Here is a 24,633-nt window from a genome sequence, read left to right as displayed (position 1 = left end):
TGACCCATTTTCCGTGAACTGAGCTGTTCCCCGTACGTCGAAGGGCCTTTGTTGTGGTTGTAGGGTTCTGTGAAACCGCGAGTCTGTAAGTTGGTTCTGGACTGCTGGTACTTGACTCTGCGTCTAATGAGGGTCTTTGCTGAATTGTTGTAATGATTGCAGGGGATTCTGAGGAGTCATCTTCGCACTTATGGTGGGCAGTGGTTGTCCTAATGGCTGGTCATCCTCACAGGATGCACTTGGTTGCTGGGACATATAGGTCTTCGCATCAGGTGGTGGGGCTGCGGCCAACCTGATCTGTGTTCTATTTCTGCGCATCTCTCCGCCATTAGGAGTGACAACAATGTATGACCTGGGCGAGGACACTTTCTGTACAATGCCATGAGGCCAGGCAGAGTGCTTGTGCTTAGGGTTGGGTTTGGCATATACCCACTGGCCAGGCTGAATTTCTTCATGTGCCTTTCCTCCCAGATTTTTATCATAATATCGTTTTGCTCTGGTTCGACGTACACCAATTTCAGCTTTGACAGCAACAGGATGTGCGACTTCAGGCTTGAGAAGCCCAGGTGTCATTGGAAGTATGCCCCTCGTGCGTCGGGATATGAGCCTTTGAGCTGGCGAGTGTTCCTGGCCCTGTTGAGGGGTGTTTCGGTAGTCCAGGAGTGCTAAATGGATATCCTTGTTCTTTTGATACATCCGCTTGACAATCTTCACGGCCGTTTCAGCCTTGGCATTTCCTTGTGGCCAGTACGGGGATAATGTTACATGTTCAAATCCATATTCAGAAGCAAACTGCTTGTACTCGGTGCTGATATACTGTGGACCATTGTCCGTAATTAAGCGCTCAGGTATCCCGAATCTTGCAAAGTGCGCTTTGGTCAGCTGCACTACTATTGCAGTGAGTGTGTTGGGCAGTACATCAATTTCGACCCAATCACTGTAATGGCACGTCGTGACCAGATGCCACTTTCCTTCCCACATGAGGATATCTTGGCTAACCACGGACCATGGGCTGTCTGGAATATCATGGCTGAGCATGGGTTCTTTTGGGGCTTGACTAGCATACTGAGCACACAGTGGGCATGACATGCACTTGTTCTTGATATCTGAAGTCATGCCTGGCCAGAAGAGGGACACCTTGGCTCTTCGAATGTAGGAGCATACTCCAAAATGCGTTCTGTGGATTTTCTCAAGCATAGCTGGTCTCATTGAGCTTGGAATGACTGCTTGCTGGCTTTTATACACTATGCCGTCTGCCACGGAGAGTTCATCTTTGAAAGTGTAGTAAGGTCGCACTAATGGATCCACACCTGTTTTGGAAGTTGGCCAGCCAGTCATTATGAGAAGAGATAGCTTTTGCAGTGCTGGATCCATAGCAGTCTGCTCCTGCAAGTTTTCCTGAGTAACCTTGGAGATACCGGAATTGTCCAAAGCCATTGCTTCTAGCTCCACTCGAAATATCTGTTCTCCGGAAAGACTTGCTTTGGAAAGCTGTGGGAGGGGAGCTCTGGACAAGGTGTCGGCTATGACTTGTTGTGCCCCTTTCTTATACTTCACTTCAAATGACCATCGTTGGAGTCTCATGCGCATGGCTTGTAATCGCCGTGGTGCTTTGTTGAGAGGTTTCTTGAAGATACTCTCTAGTGGCTGATGATCCGTTTGTACTGTGATATCTGACTTTCCATAAAGGAGACTGTCCCATTTCTCAAACGCCAAGCAGATAGCAAGACATTCCTTTTCAATTACAGCGTATCTCTGTTCAGTTTCTGTTAGAGTGTTGGAGTAAAATGCCACTGGTTGATCATTTTGCAAGAGCGCTCCACCAACGCCAACACCAGACGCATCCACCTGAAGGGTTACAGGCAATTGTGGATTGAAATACCACAAAACAGTGGCATGAGCAATGAGTTCCTTAGACTTACCAAAAGCTTTGTCATGTGAGTCAGTCCACTGGAAAGTGACATCTTTGTGGGTTAATTCTCTTAAAGGCTTGACCACGTCACTCAATTTTGGACAAAATCTTGCAAGGAAATTGAGCATACCCAAAAAAAGCTGAACAGCATGTGGGTCTGCAGGTTTGGGCATGTTTGAGATTGCTTCCACCATGTTTGGAGCTGGGCTAACCCCTTCAGGACTGAGCTGGAATCCCATGAAGATCACCTTTTGAGTTTTGAACCTCCACTTGGCTAGGTTCAGCCTGAGTTTCACTTCTTGCATTCGCCGCAGGAAATTGTAAAGATTCTCATCGTGATCTTTCTCGGCCTCCTCCTGTGTTTGTCCACATCCATAAATAAGAACATAATCAGCAATGTTGCAGATACCTTTCAATCCTGCAAGGGCTTCCTGCTGTCTCGCTTGATACTCCTCGGGTCCACTGGAGACACCGTAGGGTAACCGAAGCCACCGGTACCTGCCAAAAGGTGTGTGGAATGTTGTGGCCAGGCTTGATTCGTGATCTAGAAGTATGTTGGTGAAGCGAGACATCGCATCTGCGACTGAAAAACACTTTGCACCGTTCAGTTGTGGCAAGATGTCCTCGAAGCGAGGAATTGGATGCTTGGGGACTCTTATCGCCTTGTTAATGGTGTTTGATGGGTCCAAACAGATTCTAAATTTGTTCTTTGTCTCTCTAATTGTCATGTTACTGCACCAAGCTGTTGGCTGATACTGTCGGCAAATTTTACCTTCGCTTTCCATCTTGTCTAACTGCTCTTTGATTCTGGCATGTCTTGCTACTGGTTGCCGGTGGATGGCATCAGGGACTGGAGTCACTGTCGGGTCTAAATCAAAAGAAACAGGCTTTCCGAACTGTCCCAACCCTGTATGCACATCAGGAAATGCTTTGAGAACCCACTCAAGAGTCATATTGGCAGGGCAGGATGGCAACGATGTCTTTGGATGCGGAACATCAAACATCCGTGGTGCTGGCGTCTCCCTGGCGTGCGAGTTCTCAGGTGTTGGCAGTTGTACTGGGGCTCAGAGTGGCGTTTCTGAAGTGTTGCAGTGCCACGTGATGTTCCAAGTGAATGAATTTCATCTGCACGGATCTTCACCAGTCCCAGCTTCACACAGTCTGAGCCAGACAGGAGGGGTGGCTTTCCTTGTATATGCAAGTCTCTCAAAACATGAAATGTGAGGAGGTGGTACCCTGCTGTGTTTTCAGCTGGTAACTCCAGTTTACCCATGGGTGTGAGTCTAGAGTTGTCATAGGTGAATAAGGTGGCTTTACTAGGGATGAGGTAGTTTGTGATCTTCTGCCCAATAGGAATTAATGATTGAGCAAGTTTTTCTGGCAATGTGTTGCAAGTGGAGGCAGTATCTAACTGCACTCTGATCGATTTGATTAGGTCCTTGGTCACACCTAGTTTCAAGCGGCTGAAGAACTTACGGCCCACCACGGCGCCATGAGGATTTTGCGAAGTGCTGTAGACACTTTGAGCATACTTTTCTCGTTTGATATCCACCTCGAATAGGTCAGTTTCATACTCCTCCCCTAAACTGGCATCAAGATGGTGTGCTTGGCTGGAGCTGGCTACAGGGGATGCTCCCATTCGACATGCGCGGGCAAAGTGTCCTATTCTCCCACAGCCCTTCCTAGAGCATCGCTTGTTTGAAGCTGGGCATACGGAGCGAGGGTGTAGAGAACCTGCACAATACTGACAGGTGTCAGGTTTGAATTGGCGCTTAGACAGATCTTGACCCCAGTTCTGCTCGGACTTTGGGGGTGTCTTTGTGCCTTTGTAGTTACCCTGACCCTGACCCCAGTTTTGCTCCGACTTTGAGGGCGACTTTGTGCCGGTGTAGTTTACTTGTTCTGCGGCGCCTTTAGCTTGCTGCATTATTGCTTTAGCCTTCTCACATTGCTCAAAGTTCTTAGCTACCTGTAACATTGTCTTAAATGAGACGATTTCTTTCTTTGTTTTATCTCTGTGGCCCTTATCTAGTAGTTTTGACATCAGTCTCTCGTTGTTGATCCCTGATATGAATTTATTTCTGAGTAACTGATCTTCACATTTATCACAGTACTCAAGTCTCCTACCTTGTTGTTTAACTCGTCCTTCCCAGGCTGTGACAGATTCTTGGTCTTCCTGTTTCATTTGGGCGAACTTTGTTCTTTCCGTTAGGACTCCTTCGCTAGCCATGAAGTGTTCCTGCAAGTGCTCGAGTATAACGTTCGGTTCCTTTGCTTCTTCCTCTGATAGTTGCAAGCCGTGTACAAGGTTTTCGAGTTCTTCGTTACCAGCAATGGCGGAACGGAAAGCTGCCAACGCTTTTCCTTTTGAAAGCCACTTTGGCTCAACAGGTACGGGATCCGCTCCTTCTTCTGGTGCTTCGGGTGGAGGCTCGCTATCATACCATCCATTGAGCTCGCACCAATCTTTGAACATCTGAATGAACTTTTCACAATTTCTTCGTGGATCTCCCGTGGTCGAAAACCTCGGGAGCATGACCGCCGCGACTCCCTGTCCGGACGAAGACGCCATCGTCAGATTTATCGTGATTCCTGAGTTCCGGGGGGAGTGTTAAATCGGTGCGAAGCACACTTGTGACACCATGTTGTGGCTGCACGAAAACATAAAGAAATCGATAGATGGACGCCACGTTTTTATTACGCCCCCAAGGCATGCTGGGACCAATTATAACAATGCATGATGTAACAAGCTATGACAATGCATGATGTAACAACAGATTGCACCACCAATCCTGTTGTTTCTTGGAGAACACTTACCCAGATCTGATCCGCTCATGAAAAGTTGCAACAGCATCATACTGGCTTAAAAAAAAATGCATGGCACTCCTCTAGCCAGATTTCTTTTGTGTTTTAACCGTGGCTTTCGGATCTTTCGTCATAAGGTCCCTTCGTGGCCTGCCTTTAATTGATGACGAGCGTCGTCCTCATTTATCATGAACGACGAACAAACATGTTTTGCAGTAGCTCAATAATAGCGTGTCGAATGTGTCTCATCTTCCAACAGTAAATAACCGGGTTCAAAGATGAATTAAGAAACACCACCGAGTAAGTATAAATTGTCAAACCTTTTACAGTTTGTTCTACAATAGTATTTTTTCCAGACAATGTCATAGCGAAAGAACTACAAACCTGCGGCACAAAGCAAAGCAAAGACACAACATAAATGTAAAATGTACCGTGTGCAGATTTTTTAACACTTACCAAATCTGACATTTCACCATTCTGTGTTACCGGCTGTACTTGGAGAGCCTGGATTTGATTTCTGTGGCGTCGAACAGCCACATATATCTTGTAATTTACAAATGCTGTTGGCACCATACATAAAATACCAATGGCGGCAAAAACTATGAGAATAATGTTAGCTGGAATGCACGTCGTAATTAGTGAAAGAAATGCACTGAACATCCAAACTGAGATCGCCACTGCAACAACTCGATTGTAAGTGACGAGTTCTTGGTATCTTAGATGAAGATAGATTGCCATGAACCTGTCCACACTTATCAGCATAACGCCAAAGAAAGACATAAGGGAAAACAATGTTAAGATAATGGCGAAGACGGTATAGACGGCACAGTTTGGACTGTTCTGTTGTAACCACTTCGCACACAGTGCAACGGCAAAGGGCTGGCAAAGCCAACACCAAGATCTGAAACAGCTAAACTCAGGAGTAACGTTTTCAAAGGCTTCTGCAATGAAGCTGTTTTCCTCACCGCCTGGATCGTTATGGCATTCAACACGACGGTTGTATACGATAAAAGAGCATTTAAGACACAAGCAACAACGTAGGGTGAATAGAGGCGTTCGCCGTCGGACTTGGAAAGTTTAAATTCCTCAAAAAGGTCACAGAAATATTGTTGCATTATTTCAGCCGGACCGTGTGACGAGTTAAAGATAGTTTCTTGTGTCAATTAAAGTTATGCATGACACTTTTTTTCTTCTTTCAGCGAGCAACAGAATTATACCAGAGATGACCAGGAGTTGAGAATTAATTCATAAGAATCCATCCATTTGAAGTTACCTTCCTTTTTGCACTTTCTCCACTGTGCATGAGGTTGGAATTGAACTTTAAAATGCTTTCATGATTACCTTTCTGGGGCAGAGCTTTGCGAAACTTCGATTCAAATTTCCATTGCTTTGTTTGGACAAGGGAATTCAACTGAACGAAAAGTTGTTTAGTTATATTATTACGCCTTTCAATTTTTAGTGTTCTCAAGCAGTGTTTATGATTAAATTTAAGGAGAGAAAATCGTTGATTTTAATTTTAACTGAAAAGTATAATTGCGCTTGCGAGCGCTTGCCAGCTCGTAAAGCTTTGAGCCTTGCACGCAACTATCTAATGAGCTGTTCAGTTATACCACGATTTTCCTATTTTGAGTTTGTTTGTTTTATGTAACGGCACCGACGATTTTAAAAGTTATGTTTTTTGATGGTGGTGGTCGGCTTTTTCATCAAATTCTTTGATCCAACCCATACAGCCTCAAAATAGTTTGCCCGATGTGATTATCTGGATGATTAGCGGCTCCACAAGAATTGCCTACCACAGGATACCAGCCTACCATGTTAGGTTCTCACTGTGGTAAATATTGTGGTAAATATTGTGAAAAAACAATCGCGATTGAAATGAAGGTATCTTTTAATGATCTATAAAGTTTTGCCTTTCTCCATCCAGCGTATCAATGTTATTAGGAAGTGTTTGGTACGATGCCGATCACTTTTTACGTTATCAAACTCTGTTTTATGATGACTGGTTATAGGGTTACCAATGTGTACTAGACATTTCCTTGGAGGCGCGGTGGCCTCACGGTTAGTGCGCTTGTCTCTGGATCGAGCGTTCCGGGTTCGAGCCTTGGCCGGGGACATTGTGTTGTCTTCTTGGGCAAGATACTTTACTCTAACAGTGCCTCTCTCAACCCAGGTGTATAAATGGGTACCGGCGAACTTAATGCTGGGTGTAACCCTGCGATGGACTAGCATCCCATCCAGGGGGGAGTAGAAATACTCGTAGTCGCTTCGTGCTACAGAAACCGGGATAAGCTCCGGCCTGATGGGCCACTTGGGTCGTATGCAGACTTTACCTTTTTTTACTAGACATTTCCTAACTCTTGTAACTCGTATCTTGATGAGTAGCGGTTTTGAAAAGAATTCTAAGCTATTAACCTTAGACTTACCTTGTAAACCCAGCCAGCTAGAAATTTCACTTTTCCTTCTCTGTCTTTTTTGTTTGTCTGATTGCATAGTGCTGTATGTCTAAAGATAGTGACTGGACTTTCTCATGTACCCTCATATTTATCACGTGTATTACTAAGGTCCTGACTCTTTCTCTGTTGCTTTAGTTCCTGACTCTTTCTCTGTTGCTTTAGTATCCCGGTAAGAAAGCCCTTGATATCGCAGACCACTCAGAACTGCCTGCGGTCGTCCGCGTAGAGCAATTGGACTGCACGTGAACAGAGCGAAGGTGAATTTGGTGTCTTAGCAGAAACGGTGAGTCGACAGGACGAAATTCGACACCCTTTCTCTTGTCAGTTAGTAGTAAGGACTATATGATCTACCCTTATTGAGGACCAAATTGAATTTAAAGTTGCAAATGAAATGTTAAAAACTGCCTCAATATAGACTTTCACTCCTTAGACCCAAGGTATTCTCGGTCCAGGAGATTCTGGACTCGATTGTAGTGATGACGTCAAGTCGGATAATGTAAATCAATTGCTGCTCGGGATAATGCCGGTTTTCATGCGACGTCATCATTTTTCAAACTTAAAAATCACTAATCCCACAGTACTGAAGTTTTAGTTTCATCAGATATAAGACCCTAGCTAAAAACTTGACGTTTTATGGCGTTTAAGCTCGACAGAGTTCCTCATTTTGTTACAGCTGACGTATGAATTTCCAATTTATGCGTTACGCGACATTAAAATAGCGGCCAAAGAAGGATCTCGTGTAGGTCAAAAGAGGAGCTATTGCTTAAGTTTTTGCTAACTGAACAGTTCTTGGATTTTGTGGGAACTCTAGAGTAATAATTTTTCGATGATTACCAAAACTCAATGACATGTTTCTGTTACTGTGCGGCCGCCATTTTGATACCCCTCTGAAGACATGGCGTCTCCATACAAAGCTCTATAAATTTGGGTGAAACACTTTTCCAAATAACGCAGGAATGAAAATCTGCACAGAGCTAAATCTTTGCGAGTTTTGTTTTATATATCAGTCATATATCATATCCCAAATTCTTGACTTAATTTATTGAATGGTTAGGAATTTTATTTTTGATAGCGTGACAGTGCATACCACCAATTTCGTTCTCTCCCGCAATAATAATCATGATATCGACCAAACGCGTTCGATTTTGGGTGTTTATAGAAGTTAGTCAATATTCAGCCAGAAAAATCTCGGTCAATAATTGATTTTTGTCAATTCAGGAAGGCAAATAAAGATTCCACCAGTGGTGGTATCCTTTAAGTTTGGTTTGAATTATTACTTAGAGTAGGTACACACATTTTCTATCCTCGCATAAGGAAGCTGTGATTGAAAAGCATATTAACAACTTGTAGTAACAAATAATAATTAATTATGTCCCCATAATACCAGCAATTACTTTCACTGAAGTATGCAAACTTGCGACCGGCCTTCTGACTGAAGGTGACTTTTCAGTATCGGTTAAAACTGATGTCATATATTCCATTGCAGTACGAGAACGAAGTTAAAATTGGCTTCTGGACGAAGAAAGCGCTTACAAGACCAGGCTTTTCTAATGCCAGTGGAGAGGTATGAACTTTTGCCTTGATAACATTATTGTTGTTGTTGTTGTTGTTGTTTGTTTAACATTAATATTACATTGTTTTATTTCCTTAGTTATCTCATACCGTGTTATCAATATACTTATTTTCACTTTGTCCCTTATTAAACAATTTCATACCATTAGTTTATACCATCGTTCTGCATTGTGAGCCTATGACCGTCTATTAATTATCGTAATGATCCCTCTAAACAGCTACCGCTACCAATTAAAAGTTTCCAGGCTCCTGAAGGTTGGGCTTTCGAGGGAGACTGGTACATTGCGCCTGAAATGAGGTCAGCTATGTTGATAACTCTGTACATGTACCACAACTTTTTTCTATCCTGAAAACTCGCGCTTGGCTAATTTTTCAATGTATCTTACATGATTCACCAAACGAAAAAGTAAATAGGTAACTTAAAGACTAATTAAAATTAAAATTTTGTTTGATAAGAATTCTAGTAAGTGTGTAGTCAACACACTTAACAGTAAGATGCATAAATATGCCATCTTAAATTTTCTAAAATTTAAGGTGGCTCTGAACCCCCTCGACAGAATTTTAAGTAATAAGCACTAAGAGCTAAAATTAAGGGTGCTTTTAATAGGTGTACTGTTGCTATGGAAATCTATTATGTCATTAAGAGAAACAACATGTGTTCACCGACGACTGTTCATTTGTGTACCAATATTGTAAAACAACTTGAAAAAGAGTGATAGTATAGACCATTCAAAGTTTAATTGCCGGAAAGTGATAGAAATTTTTGCCCGTCACCCCTGAGTGTGTGTGCGCTCGGACTTGCAATTAAGTGGCGTGTAAAAAAGTGTTTAGCGAACTCAATTCTGTAACGAGTATGTTTACATAAAGTGCTAGTCTAGTTCCCGCCTCGTGGATCACGTAAGGCAGCTTGTGTGGTTGGCCAAGTTGTAGTTTTGATGTGCTGCTTAGTGCGATAAAATCAGTTTGTTTTGGGAACTCTGTTGTCTATCCGCCTTTCGTTGCAAATTCAAGGTAATTTTCTTCCACTCTCGTGATCTACCTGTCCGACTGCTGTACCTGAGAGGGTATCCGTCTGCGAACACGCCTGATCAATTTTGTTCCAGTAAATGGTCTTGTAAGCCACTGTACTACAGGAATTGTTCTAAATGCTGCCCGAAAGGAGCGTATTCGCCAAGCGTAAAGAAACTGATTAGTGGCAGAATTGAGCAAAAGGAACAGGTATTGCAAGTCTCGTAACCAGTGAATTAGAACACAGTTACACGTGCTGCACAAGTTGATGACATAGATCATCACCAGGGAAGGTACAGTGCAAGTTAAAAACGAGATGATTATTAAGCGAAACGAGACTGTGATCTTCTTTTCTCGTTTCACATGTTTCTGTCGGTCCCGGCTGCTTCGAATGTGCTCCGAGTTCTTCTCGTGTTCTTGGAGACTGTGATAGATCCGGTAGTTTACGAATAAGAGGACACCAATGCTGACCACAACGGCTGTATTGGCAAATATGAAGGCCAGTAGGTAAAAGCCAACAGCCAGGTAGAGAAGAGGAAGACTGAGAGAACATATCCACAAAGCCACAGATGTAGCAACTGCACTGGAAATCTTGCCTCTTTCGATGCGGTTTGAAGTCCCTACTTGATACCTGTTGACCGCTAGAGCCATTATGCTCAAGACAGATGCTGTTGAAGTCATAAAATATGAGGTGTACACCACCCATCGTACACCCAGCACAGGGTGTTTAAGAGCCTCGTTTGCGTGATAACCTACAAAAACTGGCTCTGTCACTGCTCCGACAATCAAATCTGCAATGACGAGGTTAAGAACCAGGTAGTTGAATGGAGTCTTTAGGTTTCTTGTTGGATTCCAAATTACAGCCCAGCAAATAAGTAAGTTACCAGGTACTGTTATGATACACAGAATAACAGATACGATCGTTGTAGTAACAGAAGTTGCCAATGGCGCCCATACTTGTTCGCAAAGGTTGGACTGAAATGTCATTGTGAAACAAAGAGGTTTCTAAAGGACAAAAATGAGCAATAAGTTTTTAGCTTAGATGGTTTCTTTTCCATTCGCTTAGCTAATGTATATGAGGTCAAGCTACGTTTTGAGACTGATTATTTCAATATCGGTTGAAAGTAAGCCGGTTGGACTCAACCTTTATCTTAAACTCTCTCTACTCCAGTTTACCTCCCTTGTCAAGGGAGGCAGTGAGAGCCTGGGATCAAGATTGAGTTAAACTGTGTCACAAATGTAAGTGCTCCAAATTCAACCAATGAGAGTTCTCGACTTAATTGCGACCATGGCAAGTTAAACGCGGTAAAGTTCAGTTAGATTGCGGACTTCAGTCTTGCGAGTTTTAATTAAAACAATAATTAATTTAAAATTCCCATCTGCTAGAAACGCCGGTTAAATTTAATTTCTTTGAGCCTGTGTATAGCCGCCCATTTTCCTTTAATTTTCTCATGGACAATGGTCGACAGCTGCAAAGTAGGTAATTAGAATTTGGGCAATACCTGACAGCAAACACAGGGTTTTAAAGAACACTACAATGATCACGACTTCGAAATGTTGGGTCTTAAAAGATATACTTTTTATATACAGAATCCTAAAAACAACGGTCTACCATTGCTAAACATTTTTTTAAAAAGTGCGCTGAAGGTATTAAAAGAGTGGATGCATGCACAAGGTTCAGGTATCTCATTTAAAACGTTTGTCAGACGTTTTCAACTTCTGCTTCGTGGCAACAATTGCTCTCCCGTCAACAATTTACGTAATATCTGTATTTTGATGTTGCAATAGCAATTTCGAGTACGAGCGAAGGAACTCAAATAAAATTCAGGCTCTGATTTGACCAAAATGCAGCAAATTACAGCCGTCAAATTTCGTATGGGCTTAATGGTCGATTCAGTAGTCAGTCAATGATTGGGGAGCATATAAACCTTGGGTGAATTAATTAAACGCTTCTGGATTGAAGTCCGACGTTTTCACGTATCTGACTTTGCATTGAAATGTTATTGATTATCGAGATGTCTTTTACGCTCATCATGGATCACTATAAGGGGAAGAATAAAAGCCTACTTGAAAATTTAAAACTCCACAGAAAGGTGTAATACTGTACGAGGTAAGTTGGAAAATAAGGTCTTCCTCTTCGAGCAGCTTGCGCGCACATAAAAGATTTGAATTTAAGTTCATTTGGTCCATTTGTGCTACCATCCCTTCATCTTCCTCAGGTTTAATTCGGAAAAAGTTAATTTTTAAGTCAATTTTGCGATGTGAAAAGATTGACACCGCAATCAGCACCCGTATGAGAGAAAAATCAATTTGTAAGTCAAACTAGCTTATTTTTCCTGCAGGACCCGCAATATCATAAACTATTAGTCTGCTAGTTTTTGGTATAACCCATGCATTCAAGTGTAATTAAAGGCATGATGATAGATGTGAATTAAACGGAAATAATGACTTTTATGAACATTTTAACCTAGAATGTATGCCGTTTAGAGTTTAATTTTTCATTTCGATGTTTTAAATTAATGTAAATACTAACCTTCTTTCTCGTGATACGCACGGGGTGTCAACTTTGTAATCTCTATGGTAGCAGTTACTGTTGTTAAGAAGGGGACCCGATCGAGTTAATGCATGTAAATAATAAGTAACCTTCCAGCACTGAAAACATTGAAGAAGACAGAATATTTATAGCAACAGTGACGTGCAAAGCGAAAACTAACGGACTGTCGACAATGAGTATCGACAATGAAAAATTGATCAGCAATAACCAAAACGTTATCTTAAAACTCGTCACAATGATCGAATTCGTTTCGATTAACAATGGATTGCAGCCAACGATGTTTTTATATAAAGCGACGCCAGCTTTCAAACAGAATGAAACAACCGAAATCAACTGTTCGGAAGAAGTCGAATTTTGATAATGACTACTTAAGAAACCAGAAAAAAAACGTTGTTGGCTTTTTCGATGCCTTTATTTTAGAGTTCAGCTTAAAAAGTTACTAAATACGCAAAAAAAAAAAAAAAGAAAAAGAAAAAAAGAAAAAAAAAACACTTGCCCCTAAAAAACACCAAAACTCTTGCATTTCTGATAGCTGCTTTTGAGCCCAGAGATCAATTAACTCAGAGAAAGACAAGCGCTTCCTGCAGGGATAGAAGCGGAATATTAGATATTGAATACTCTTACAAAGTAGTAGTATGAGATGTTGAATAATTCAAACTCTTCTAACTCTTTTAACCGGTAACAGAAAAATAGAGGGAAAACCCATGACAACACTAACACAGATGAGAAAACCCATAAATAATCGGCTTAAAGGAACAAAGAGTAGTCTTGAAAATGTCTTCCGGAATTCAAAATATTGTAGCTCTATAGTCTCTCTATTTCTCCTCGACTCAAAGAGAAATTTACGGTTTGAACAAATCTTTTGAATTCACCGCTACTTCACAAGAAACCTTGTCAAAAATTTTAATTTCTAAGAAGATTAGCCTGCAATGTAGCCCGACGTGTTACAAAATCCTCGAATTAGTCCGTTTGCGATCTATAACGTCGGTGCAGACTGTCTGGGACGCAGGGTGAAGGAAATAAGTTACCCTTTTAGAACTCCTACTTGAATTAAAACGTATTTTACGTGTGCTTAACGCCAATGAATGGTGCAAATACGTCAACTAAGTTAATAACCTCTATCCTTTTGCGCTACATTAGTAGAACTAACGTACCTGAAAAATGAGATGAGTTTTGTGAAAGTCCAAACGCTAATTGCTAAATTTAACAAGACGTGACTAATTTACGCGTGTTCCTCAGTTAGCATGCTGTTAGGACTTCCTTAACACCTGCGAAACTATTGTTTTTTAATTTGGAAAATTGACTTTTGCGGGAGAGGGTAGCTGAAGTAATGTAGGCAAACAAAACCGAACTGCGATATAACCGGATGATCAACAATGTTTTGGGTCTCTTATAATTTCAAATAACCAAAAGGCCCATTGTCGGAGTATGACAGCAGTTTATCTATCTTACAATAACAGTACATCTCACATAAACAACGTTAACTGTCGCCATAATAAGCCACGTGAACTCCGCATAAATGAACGAAAATACCGTGATAATTACGCTGAATCTTTATTTTGTCCAATAAGCGCCCACTCTACAGAAAGTAGTCCCGTGTGATTTTAATAGCTTTTCATTTGAAAAAAGGAAAAAAAAAATAAGTGGCACTTTTCGAACAAGGAAGTTTTATAATACTTCAATAAGTCTTTCTTTATCAATATTCAAGTCGCTATTCCAGGGCAGGTAGCGTTCTATTTTCAAAAGGCTTTTATAATTTTTAATATTGCTTTTAATCTGAGCCGACACAGGACCGTTATATCACAAATGAACTTGTGTTCTAGGAATTCGCACTATCACTATTGTGAAAGAGCTTCCTCCTAAATGTTTTCTAGCAAACGAGTGAGGTAATTTGAATAAAAAAATAATAACATGTTAGGCACGGATGTTTATTTGAACAGTTCAATGTCCCACTCCTATTTCTCATTAACACTCTCTCTAAGTTTCCAAAATGAAATTGTCGCTCCACGCGCAAATTATAAATCACACGAAGAGCGTACATTTGCTACATGTTTCAAACAATCTCCTTTTCTCTTAGCTATATTTATACACATAACATGAACTCGTCTCATAACGCTGGGAGGAAAGTCATTTCTTTTTAAAAATTTCATTGGTTCTAGCTTGCCAGTTGGTGTCTTTCATCGCATGACAGCGAACGGAAGAAAGAATACTTGATAAAGTTTGATTTAAGGGGAGAAGGCTATGTTGCAACGAGAAGGAAAGTGGTAAAAAAAAAAATGCACATATTTCTCGGAATTGCACATATCGCTTAATCGCTTTTGTTGTCACTCCATTTGTTTATGCCAGTTTTACAAGACTTATGACACAAATAAAACGGGAAAGGTACCCCGAGTAGGGTCGTAGCTATAGTAAGACGCTAACCTCCCACGACGAGCCCTAAGAGCGTCTGCGTGGGAGGTTAGTAACAGGCGAGCCGAACCTGAGGATCTTGTGTAAGGCTATGCGTTAATAATAAACAGATTTGGAGGAATTAAAAGTCTTTTTTTCTGATAACGCCACGGTAAAAAAATTTGTCTGGCCTAGACCCTGTCGACCCCTGCTAGTTTTTATTATTATTATTTTTTTTTTCTACGCTAGAATTCGATTCGATCTCATTTCTTGTCCTGTCTCGGCTACGATTTGACTGTGAAATGATTTAAGTGCTTGATTGTTAAAGATGATGCCTGATTGATCGATCCCTGAAGCGTTGTTTCCTTACGATCAATTGAAACTTTACAAGGGGATCCTCCTCGCTTTGAGCCTTCAATTTGCCACATGTGTGCTAAACCTGACACCAAAGTGATATCTTGTTCTCTACATGTGACATGGAACGCGAGTAGCCTACCTGTTCTGGATAATGGGCTCAGCGTGGATTCAGTTTCAGATAAATAGATTCCTTGCTGATGTTTATGTGACCCACTCTCTCTTCATGTTGTTGGTTCGAGGAGAAATAGGATCGACGAGATATTCTTCTTTATTCAACTTCCTATGTTATTGATGTTTCTCTTTATGTTTGAGGACATATCAGCCATCGAAGATGCATGAAGTAGTAATTTGCACCTGTTCCCTGCCTATGATATTTCTTTCCACAATCAGTAACAAACGGAAGCAATCGCTTTTCGTTTAGGGTAAAAAAATAAAAAGTAAAGAAAAGTAGACACCTACCTTAATATATGCCTAATCCGTGGAAGGAACATTTGTCGGTTTAGATGCAGCATCGTCTCTAGGATAAATGTTTGGCCCCATGTAACGCTATGAAACGAACAAAACGATCGAACGTTTCCGTTTTCCTTTGTGATTTGCGAATTTAGGATAACATTCTAATCATTAAAATAAGTTGTCTGAATGACCGGCTATCAATTTTGAATATCTGCTGATAGGTTTGTGCCCGAGCTTGCTTCACTTTTCCGAGAAGTGAATATCTGTTCGTGAGATCATTCGAAACATTCTTTAATGGGAATCGGTGAACTTAATGTGCGAGATTAAAGCCGAATATTCACAGACGAAGCGTGAAAAAGAACTTCACCACACTCATTTAAATTAATTTACAACTTATTTTTGAAACTAAACGTTACAAAAACTTAACTATAGGCCACAACAACTGAAATTATTCAGGGGCATTCAGAAGTTAGTTGAAGTTAGGGGGAGGCGCGGTGGCCTCATGGTCAGTGCGCTCGACTCTGGAGCGAGCGGTCCAGGCTCAAGCCCTGGCTGGGGACATTGTGTTGTGTTCTTGGGAAAGAAACTTTACTCTAATGGCGAATTTAATGCTGGGGGGTAACCCTGCGGTGGACTAGAATCCCATCCAGGGGGGAATAGAAACACTTCTAGTCGCTTCATGCCACTGAAACCAAGATAAGCTCCGGCCTGATGAGCCACTTGGCTCGTATGTAGACTTTACCTTCTTTTATTCAGAAGTTAGGAACTGGGGTGACAGGCTAAGCAGATGATTAGTAGCAATGTCCAACATTGTAAGGGAAAGCCTTAGAAACCGTCCGTATGTCTTCTTCAGATATTTGTTTATTTAGTTATGTTCCTTATAAAACAGATCCAGTTTATAGCCACATAGTAAAGAGAGCGTTTTATTTCTTATCCTTAGCTTATTATTTGACCGCGACTCAGGGCATAAGATCTTCTTGGAAGATGTATTTGAAAACGAGGCGAGGATGATTCCTGGTGGGAACTGGGGCCAAGCATCCGCGCCATAGACAAATGTGGTAAAGAATTTGTTTTCATAAGCCAGCAACAGGCTGCTTTTCACCTGTATTGTAGAACCGATCTACTTTCCATCAGTCTGCTAAGGATGTTGCGTTTGAAGGTCGCCTCACTGAAGCGGAACTGTAGCAGCTGTTATATGTTTTGGAGCTAGGGCGGGCATTGTTTGTTCTATTGTTCTCTTAAAGGTGATCGAGCCATTCATGTGAGAACTTAGCAGTTCCACGAACGATCCACGGACAAATATCCTTCTCTATTTTCGCTGCGCGCCAAGAGGAGTTAGTTGTTTATATGTCTTTACATGCAAAATTGAATTAATCTTTTTATATCTACACGTTTACAGCATGGTGACAAGACCGATGAAAAAGACAAGATTAAATGTCCAGAAGGCTGGGAGTGGACTAGTAACTGGGAAGTCGACGACAACAGAGCTGTGGACGACGAAGGTAAAACTCTACTTATACGCAATAGTTTGACTCGAACGAAATAGATTAAACGTAAATTGATAGTGATGAAGTAAAACTGTACATAATGTGGTCTTGATTCAAGCAGAACGTAGTTTCTTACCATCCGTAGTGGTACATGTCCGTAACTTAAAGGCGCATCTTGAAGAATGTTGAGTTTTGTGATGTCTTCTTAATCCAATTATGAATTGTTGCTTTTAGGGTGAAACAGCCACAGTTATTGTTCATTTAGCAATCTACACCCTCCATGCATTGCATTTAAGGACTTGCATCACGGGTACGTTTCTTTGGGATGATCAGGATAAGGAATAATGATATGAGATTACTTGGTAAAGAAAGGGCCGGAGAGAACGATGAATCTAGTCTGGGCAAGGTTCCTTTGATGTACCATGCCAGTGTCCATGGAATCCGGAGCATCCCAAAGAAAATGCACCATTTTAAGTAATAATTGAAGTAAAATGTTTGCTCGGATGTTGTGACATCCTAAATTCAAGGTCACTTTACGTGACAGCACACATGTAGTGTACGAGTTAGCGCATGGGACTGTTTGTTTCAGGTTGGGAGTACGCAGTCGATGCATCTTACGGAGTGTATGGAGCAATACAAAAGGCTTACCATTTGGTGAGAAGAAAACGTTGGGTCAGAAAGAGACTCCTGAAGGATTCGAAGGCTGTTGTAAAACAGGTAATAACAAGAAGTGCTCTTAAAATAATTTCTTGTTCGCGCTCTGAAGGGACCTTTCCTTCCGTCATTACATTTTGCAATGATGATTTATTGAAATAGCTATAGCTTTACAATAAATTTTGTAAGTCGTGTTCTCCTTCAGAAGGAGTGAATTCAAAACAATAATGAAAACACGAGATCAAAGGTAAATTTAAAGCAGCAGTTAACCCAGGTAACTTTTAAATACTATAATGTGACAAGATAAGGTGGAGTAACTTCTGAAAAAGTCAAAAAACAACAACAAACATGAGATGAAATGACTATTGCATGTTCCTTACGACTACATGCTTCTCTCAACAATTTAAGCGTAAGTAGACAAAGCATTCTTTTTGTTTTCCTTTTTCCAGAAAGAACTTGAAGAGTTTGCGAAAGAAGGGTGGGAATACGCCTCGATTTTCACGGCCAAATATCACCACAAGGAAAGAAAGATCGATTTTGTCAGGCGACGACGTTGGCACCGAAAAATGGTTGCAAAAGGAGGACAAGACGTCAAAGCGTCCATGCCTACCGTGTGTCTTCTAGAAATTGACGGCGAGGTTAGAGTCTTGTAGATAGCCAACCTTAATTTATTTAGCAATGGAAAAAATGACATAAATGGTTAGGGATAAAAACTGGAAAATGTATAAATTTCGTGCTATTGTTCTTGTTTGGGCTCTTGAAGACCTAGAAAAAGAAAAAGGTCAAATATCGGTATTCAGTAGAGCAATAGAAAACCAGAACATTAGACGAAGTTTATTTTCATCGTATAGATAATTATTGTTGGAAGCAATTCCAACGTTAACCTTATTTCGTCTTTATTGGTTATAGCAAAATATATATATCGAAAGATATAAGCTGCTCTTAAGACACCCAACCAAAGGAAAACTAATTTTTCTTTAAGGTGCACGTGTTTTACATTTGCTTTGTCGTTCGTCTCCATTCGATAGCCAGCCAAATCAAGAGAAACCTACCAGACTTGTCTTGTTTCTTTTAATGTGATTGCTTCTATAGCAATCCTGGGTTCTTAATTATATGATATCCTGAAGAAGTCTCACTTCGCAGCGTATGCGTTTTTTTTTTTTCCTTTTAATTAACAGGAAGACAGTAAAAACTGTTTGACGAATATTCCAAGATTGTTTGTCACCTATCACAGTGAGTAAAATGTTCATTTGGAAACGTTCTGTAAGCAGTTGTGATTCTGCTTATAAACAGACAAAACTCACTTGGCATGCAATTTTATGTTCAAAGTTCAAAATTTTATGTTCATCGTTCTCTGTCTGAAAAATTTAGGTTAAAATAAACTTTCGGCTGCCAATCTAGAGCCATTGTCGAATGATCAAAAAGACGCGAAATGTTGGTTTATGTGGGTGAAAATAAATAGGAATGTTATAAGAACCTGTGCAAATTAAAAAGCTTGAAAGTTTAGGAAAGCTGACTGGATAACATTGCTTTTTTATGATCATTATATGAAACAAAACATAAAAATGTAAATGATATTTTTTACAGAGCCTCACAAGTATCAGTTGTGGGCCTACATTTATCAAGCACGTGATTTGCTTGCGATGGACGAAAGTGGAATGAATGGTAAAAATGCATTACGTTCCTGAAACATTTTCATCGCGGTGCCTGTTATTTACTAATGATTTTATATAGTTGACAGCTTGAATAATAACACACTATTATTGAATGCATGTGCTTTCCCCCGTTAGATGCCTATGCCCGTGTTGCATTTTGTAAGCAAAGTGCTGTGACAGCAGTGCTGACTCAGACTCTGTGTCCCACCTGGAATCAGACTGTGATTTTCGACGAGATTGAAATTTACGAGGGTGTCGAGAACGTGGCAAAGAACCCGCCAAGTGTGGTGGTAGAGTTGTTTGATCGAGACTCTGTGGTAAGATTTGTGTCTTCTTTTACATTTTTAGTCTCTTACGTTCCACAGTCCACTATATATGATAAAAAGTATTGCATGTTGTAAGATTGTTTTGCTTATTTCCCAAGAATAAGGACTAGTTAGTAGGTTTCAATTAATTCTAAAAAACAAAGCAAGAGAATAATTAATGAAGGTTTAGGGAGGACTCGTAATTAAAATGTCAGAAGTTTTAACTTGTACCAAAAAGAGTCTTTAAAAAACATTTTATGAGTTCCTTCCCAAAAACCTATAGACAATACAAAAATAGATTGCTATAACCCCGACGCAATCCTACCGATTTTGGTAGTTTAGATACATTTGTTTCCCTATTTTGTTAACTCCCATAATTCAATGTAACTCTTATCCCGTTTAATGAGACTTAATTAGTAAGTCTCCCTTATTATTATCTAACTGCAGCGAATACCGTCCAAATAACAGTACAAATATACAGCGATATTGTACAGTTATTTGTATCAGTAGAAAACCTGCTTGCCATACTGGTCGGCGCCCGCCCGCAAAACTGTCACACTCTCCCTCTTTCACTGCTAAATTTATTGACTACAGTAGTTGGATAATAAATCTCTTATTAGATGTTTTGGTGTGTAGTATCGCTTTATATTTTTACTGGTTGTTTGTATTTTGACTCGCCCTACGGGCTCGTCAAAATACGGCACAACTCGAAAAAATATACAACGATACTGCAAACGAAACCATCTAATAACATATATATATATATATTGGTACTGCACGTACATACGATGATTGATTGAGAGAATTCAACCACATGATATGTTTGGTCCGCTGATCACAATGGAAAAAAAAAAAAAAAAAAAAGAATTCCTTTTCACTTAGACAGGGAAAATAATCGAATCTAAAGAGGTAGTTTATGTGTCTTGTAGTATATGTTGAGGGAAAGCAATCAGATGTTTCATTTTATAACAGGGTAAAGACGGATTTCTTGATCGCTGCGTGATATCGCCCATGGTAAGGCTAGAAGGACACCAGACTCCTGAACCACGACTGCAGTGGCACAAGATCAGAAAAGGAGAAGAGGAAGGGGGCGAGCTATTAGCTGCTTGTGAACTGTTCCTTGTGCGTCCGTCATATTTGGGTTTTATATATATTCTTAACGCATTCACTGTACTCTTCTTCAATGTATTTTTGGTTTAATTTACATCCAGCAGTTGAGTGGGTAACACTGATCCAAAATCATTTTACTGTACATCTTAGTCTTTTGTTCCCCGCTTAACTTCCTCGTCTCTTGCTCCAATGTGAATTGAAGAGATGTAATAGAGAAGACGATTGTGTCATTCACGTACTGTACTTGCAGGACGAAGGTGCAGAGTTACCATTCACTCCACCCATGAGAGGAGCGTTGTACGCCGTGCGAAGTGGTGTGCGCCCAAAGTTACAACGCTCGGCTATCGAGGTTGGCTTTATTTCCCTTCAATTTTTTTTTCTTTAGTTTTAATTTCTTTTTAATCGCTGATGAATCCAGATAAAAGAAAATCATTTTCTCCTCGCTTTCTTTTGTTTAAGTCGCTAATAACATTATTTATTTCGCTCTGGGAAAACATTTACATCTACTGCACGAAGTGGCACAAATTTCAAACGTTCCCCTTTGTGTTGTTAGCTAGCAAGCTTCCCTGTGCTTCGGGAGGAAAGTTATAGCAGAGTTCCGGCGGCCCCAAGGGCCGCTAAGCGGAGCCCCATAACTATAGGAACAGAACCCCATGCACGCAATCCCATGCATGCAACAATATTCCTTATGTGCACAAAAGGAGTGTTTATGCAGACCTGAGAAGTCGCATAACTTTGCAAAAAAGTTTAAACTAATAATAAGCACAAGGAGAGGATCTTACTCCGGAGATCACAAAAAGGTACTGTATAATTCTCATGCGTCTCACAGCATTCCAGCTTCAAGTCATTATTCAAGCAGGGTTTTATCGAGATTCTATTTCAAATAGGCCCTTCGCACGATTCGGTCACATGGTACAAAATCACACATGCTGGTGAGCAAGTTGCACAGTGGGACTTCCAAAACAATGCCACTCGTACCAGTCCACCTGGACCTGCCTTTGTTTTGGAAGTCCCACTGCGGAACTTGCCCACCAGCATGTGTGATTTTGTACCATGTGACCGGATCGTGCAAAGGGCCTATTGTCAACAACATTCTTTCGTAACTCATTTCTGACAAATGTGATAACCATGGTAACACCCACAATCACTAAATCCTGGGAAATCATCAACACCCAAAATCACAGCAAACACATCATTTACCGATATTTCCCTTTTTCAAATACAAGCAACAAATTCAAACACGATGTTCTTTATCAATCATTTGTTTGCCTACACGGCATCTTTTAGGGTCGTCTCAGAACCACCTCTACATAGCAGTGTTCAATGTTTCTTTGTAGTTTTCTGTGTCCTTCAAAACTCCTCGACAGTTTTCTCCGGAACGATTTCTCACTCCTTGTAAAGTAACTTGCTCGCGTTTCGCCGTTATGTTGTCCGGTGTTTTCGTGCAAGGGCATAAAATGTTTCGTAATCCACGGCGATAACTCTCAACAAACGACAAACAAATTATTGGATTGACCATAGAAGACGAACAAAACACAACACTCGCTAGAGTTAAAAACAGTTTTTGAGAGACACAAGACAAACTCCTGTATGCAGCGAAATATGACAACGTCGATGGAATAACGCAAATGTAAAATAGCACTATAATGATAACAGCCATTCGAATAGCTTGTCTTCGTTTCTTTTCAGAATGCCTTTGTAGATTTTGTGCGGCGTCATTAAGGGCTTTATTCTGTCTTTTTAACGCGATTGCTATCGCAGTGTACAAAACGGTTAATACAACTAACGGAGCAATAAAAAGCATCAAAAATTGTGCAAACATAAATGCCGCCGAAACATCCGAGTTGTAGACTGAATCACCGCCTGTGTAGTCGCAAAACGTGTTTTTATTTTCGAGTACAACAACATCCGAGATTATCAGCAATGGTGAATTAAACAAGCCTGCAAAAATCCAAGTGGAAACGATGGCCGTTGTGCGAATCTTTGGTGAAATAAGACCAAGTTTTATTGGAAAAACGACGGCGACAAATCTGTCTATTGCTATCCACACCAAGCTCTGAACAGAAACATTGAGGGCCACAGCACTCGACAAATAAAACAACTTGCAAAAACTCGATCCCAAGTTTCCACTGACGCGCAATTGCCATGAATCAGTCACCAATCCAACAATATTGACAGGGATTACTATCAGTGGGAAAATTAGATCTGACACAGCCATGTTCACGATGAAATAGTTAACTGTTTTTCGTAAATCTCGATGCTTGTAGACGATGATGATTATGAAGATGTTACCGATGAAACTACCCATCAAATTAACACAATAGAGGAATATGAAAGAAATTCTTTCTGCCGTCGTGTGAAGAACATGGGGATCGCATGACGTGTTCGATTGGGTCAGGGCAGTTTCGTTCACAGTTACTGAGATTGTGGTGTTGTTTCGCAATGACATGATCTACTCCTTACTCTCAAGCATTGTCGTTGCTAGCGCTGTAGAAGCACGCCCTTTTATATTTTGACCCGATATACTTCGTGAGTCGCGATTAATCGGAAATGAATTTCAATTCCGTTGCTCCAAACACTTCAGTATATTAGAAGCCAATGCAAATAATTTTCAATTTTGCGTTCGTATTTAAGAAAGTAATGAACGACAGGCTTCCTTGCTTTACAATAGATTATACGGCTTTCATTAGAGTATTTGCCAATATACCACATCAGCGTTTATTTCTCTGCAAATACATTGAAAAGCTGTCCAAATGACAAAGCATGTTTGTTCATTCGACGTATTTACGACAGGTGGAAAACGAAATTTCAAAGTACAAATCTATTATTTCGGCTTCCTGTTGTTAAAAGCCACACATATAGAGAGAGACCGTGTAATTATTAGTTGTTGTCTATCTTTTACAAAAACGGTATTTCCTTCACCCCATAGAGACGAAGGAACTTGAAATTAAAAGCAGTTGAATTGAATTAAAACTTCAATAATAGAAAACAGTTTCCTTGCTAGCATAGAGTTAAGATAATACGACGAAATGCTTTTGGTTTGAAAGCGAATACTCTTTGATACGCTCTCGCCTACAGTCCATACTACAACAATGGAAAATATTCATCGTTTTCATTTGAAACGCGTAGTGTACATCCAAAAATACAGTCCATAGTGTAAACGAGAAAACGGAGTCTTATGGTATTAGTGTGAACAGTGAAAACGGAGACATTCGAAAACTCTGACGTTATTCACATCACTGCGCATGTGCAAATGACAGTGGTGATTTCTCTGCTCGTTTTCTCATAGCCCTTCAGCTTTCTTAAGGTTTTAGTGTGGACGATGAACACGCTGCGAAAACGGTAGTATGGACGGAAGCGCTTTTGGCGCTAATGCGTCGTCGGAAACGTACCGTTTCGAAAACGCTTTAGTATGGACGGGGCCTTGGCTAAAATCTGCTTTCTAATAGAACTTCGTCGTGTTATCTTAACTCTGTGCTAACAAGGAAACTCTTTTCCGTCATTGAAGTTTTGATTAATCAGATCTGGAGAGATTTGCTATAGCAAAGACATGCTAAAATTACTGAAAGATTTAATACTGTACGTTTCGAGTCATCATGTCAGGTCATCATGTACGTTATGATAAATTCACTTAATAGCGGAGCTCCTGGCTACCGAAGGGGCGTAAGCCGGCCCCATTGCTCAGAGAATTTGGTAACCTATCGAGCTAAAAAAATTGGTTATCACGCGATGGCCCTACATCCGTCCGTACGTGCACCCCTTCATGTAAATCAATGTGATTTGTCACTCTTCAACAACCTCGTTCCCGGAGATTTTCTCTTAAGAGATTGCGAGGGCAGGTTTACAGCGTGCATCTTTGATATTGGGCGGACATGTTATGTTCAACTGATACCTGTCCAAACAAGGTATCCCCTGATCAG

The 24,633-nt window shown here is 40.6% G+C and overlaps 3 protein-coding genes and 2 pseudogenes across 4 annotated transcripts in view; 1 reads left to right on the top strand and 4 right to left on the bottom strand.

Annotated features, from left to right (window-relative positions):
* The window catches only part of LOC110045777 (RRP12-like protein), a 66,528-nt gene that overhangs the window by 2,856 nt on the left and 39,039 nt on the right, over positions 1-24,633 (bottom strand). The gene's annotated exons all lie outside the window — the stretch shown is intronic.
* On the bottom strand, positions 4,904-5,512 carry LOC149118251 (putative G protein-coupled receptor 45). The gene has a single exon (XM_089292544.1). The coding sequence runs from the start codon at positions 5,495-5,497 to the stop codon at positions 4,904-4,906; it is 594 nt and encodes a 197-aa protein (XP_089148670.1). The 5' UTR covers positions 5,498-5,512.
* The window catches only part of LOC149118248 (myoferlin-like), a 28,171-nt pseudogene continuing 12,274 nt past the window's right edge, over positions 8,737-24,633 (top strand). The window contains exons 1-11 of the transcript XR_016205649.1: positions 8,737-8,781; positions 8,961-9,040; positions 16,443-16,560; positions 16,902-17,004; positions 17,579-17,706; positions 18,093-18,281; positions 18,822-18,876; positions 19,231-19,308; positions 19,434-19,615; positions 20,576-20,725; positions 20,964-21,062. The product of XR_016205649.1 is annotated as a myoferlin-like (transcript). The remainder of the gene's footprint in view (positions 8,782-8,960; positions 9,041-16,442; positions 16,561-16,901; positions 17,005-17,578; positions 17,707-18,092; positions 18,282-18,821; positions 18,877-19,230; positions 19,309-19,433; positions 19,616-20,575; positions 20,726-20,963; positions 21,063-24,633) is intronic.
* On the bottom strand, positions 9,034-10,754 carry LOC149118250 (adenosine receptor A1-like; annotated as a pseudogene).
* On the bottom strand, positions 21,931-23,162 carry LOC149118249 (QRFP-like peptide receptor). Its single transcript, XM_089292487.1, has one exon. It carries the CDS (start codon positions 23,160-23,162, stop codon positions 22,020-22,022), a length of 1,143 nt encoding a protein of 380 aa, XP_089148613.1. The 3' UTR covers positions 21,931-22,019.

The sequence above is a fragment of the Orbicella faveolata genome, unplaced genomic scaffold, assembly GCF_042242905.1.
Source record: "Orbicella faveolata isolate gen_17 unplaced genomic scaffold, um_ofav_v1 contig_1, whole genome shotgun sequence".
NCBI lineage: Eukaryota > Metazoa > Cnidaria > Anthozoa > Scleractinia > Merulinidae > Orbicella > Orbicella faveolata.
This window is presented reverse-complemented; position numbering and strand designations above follow the sequence as displayed.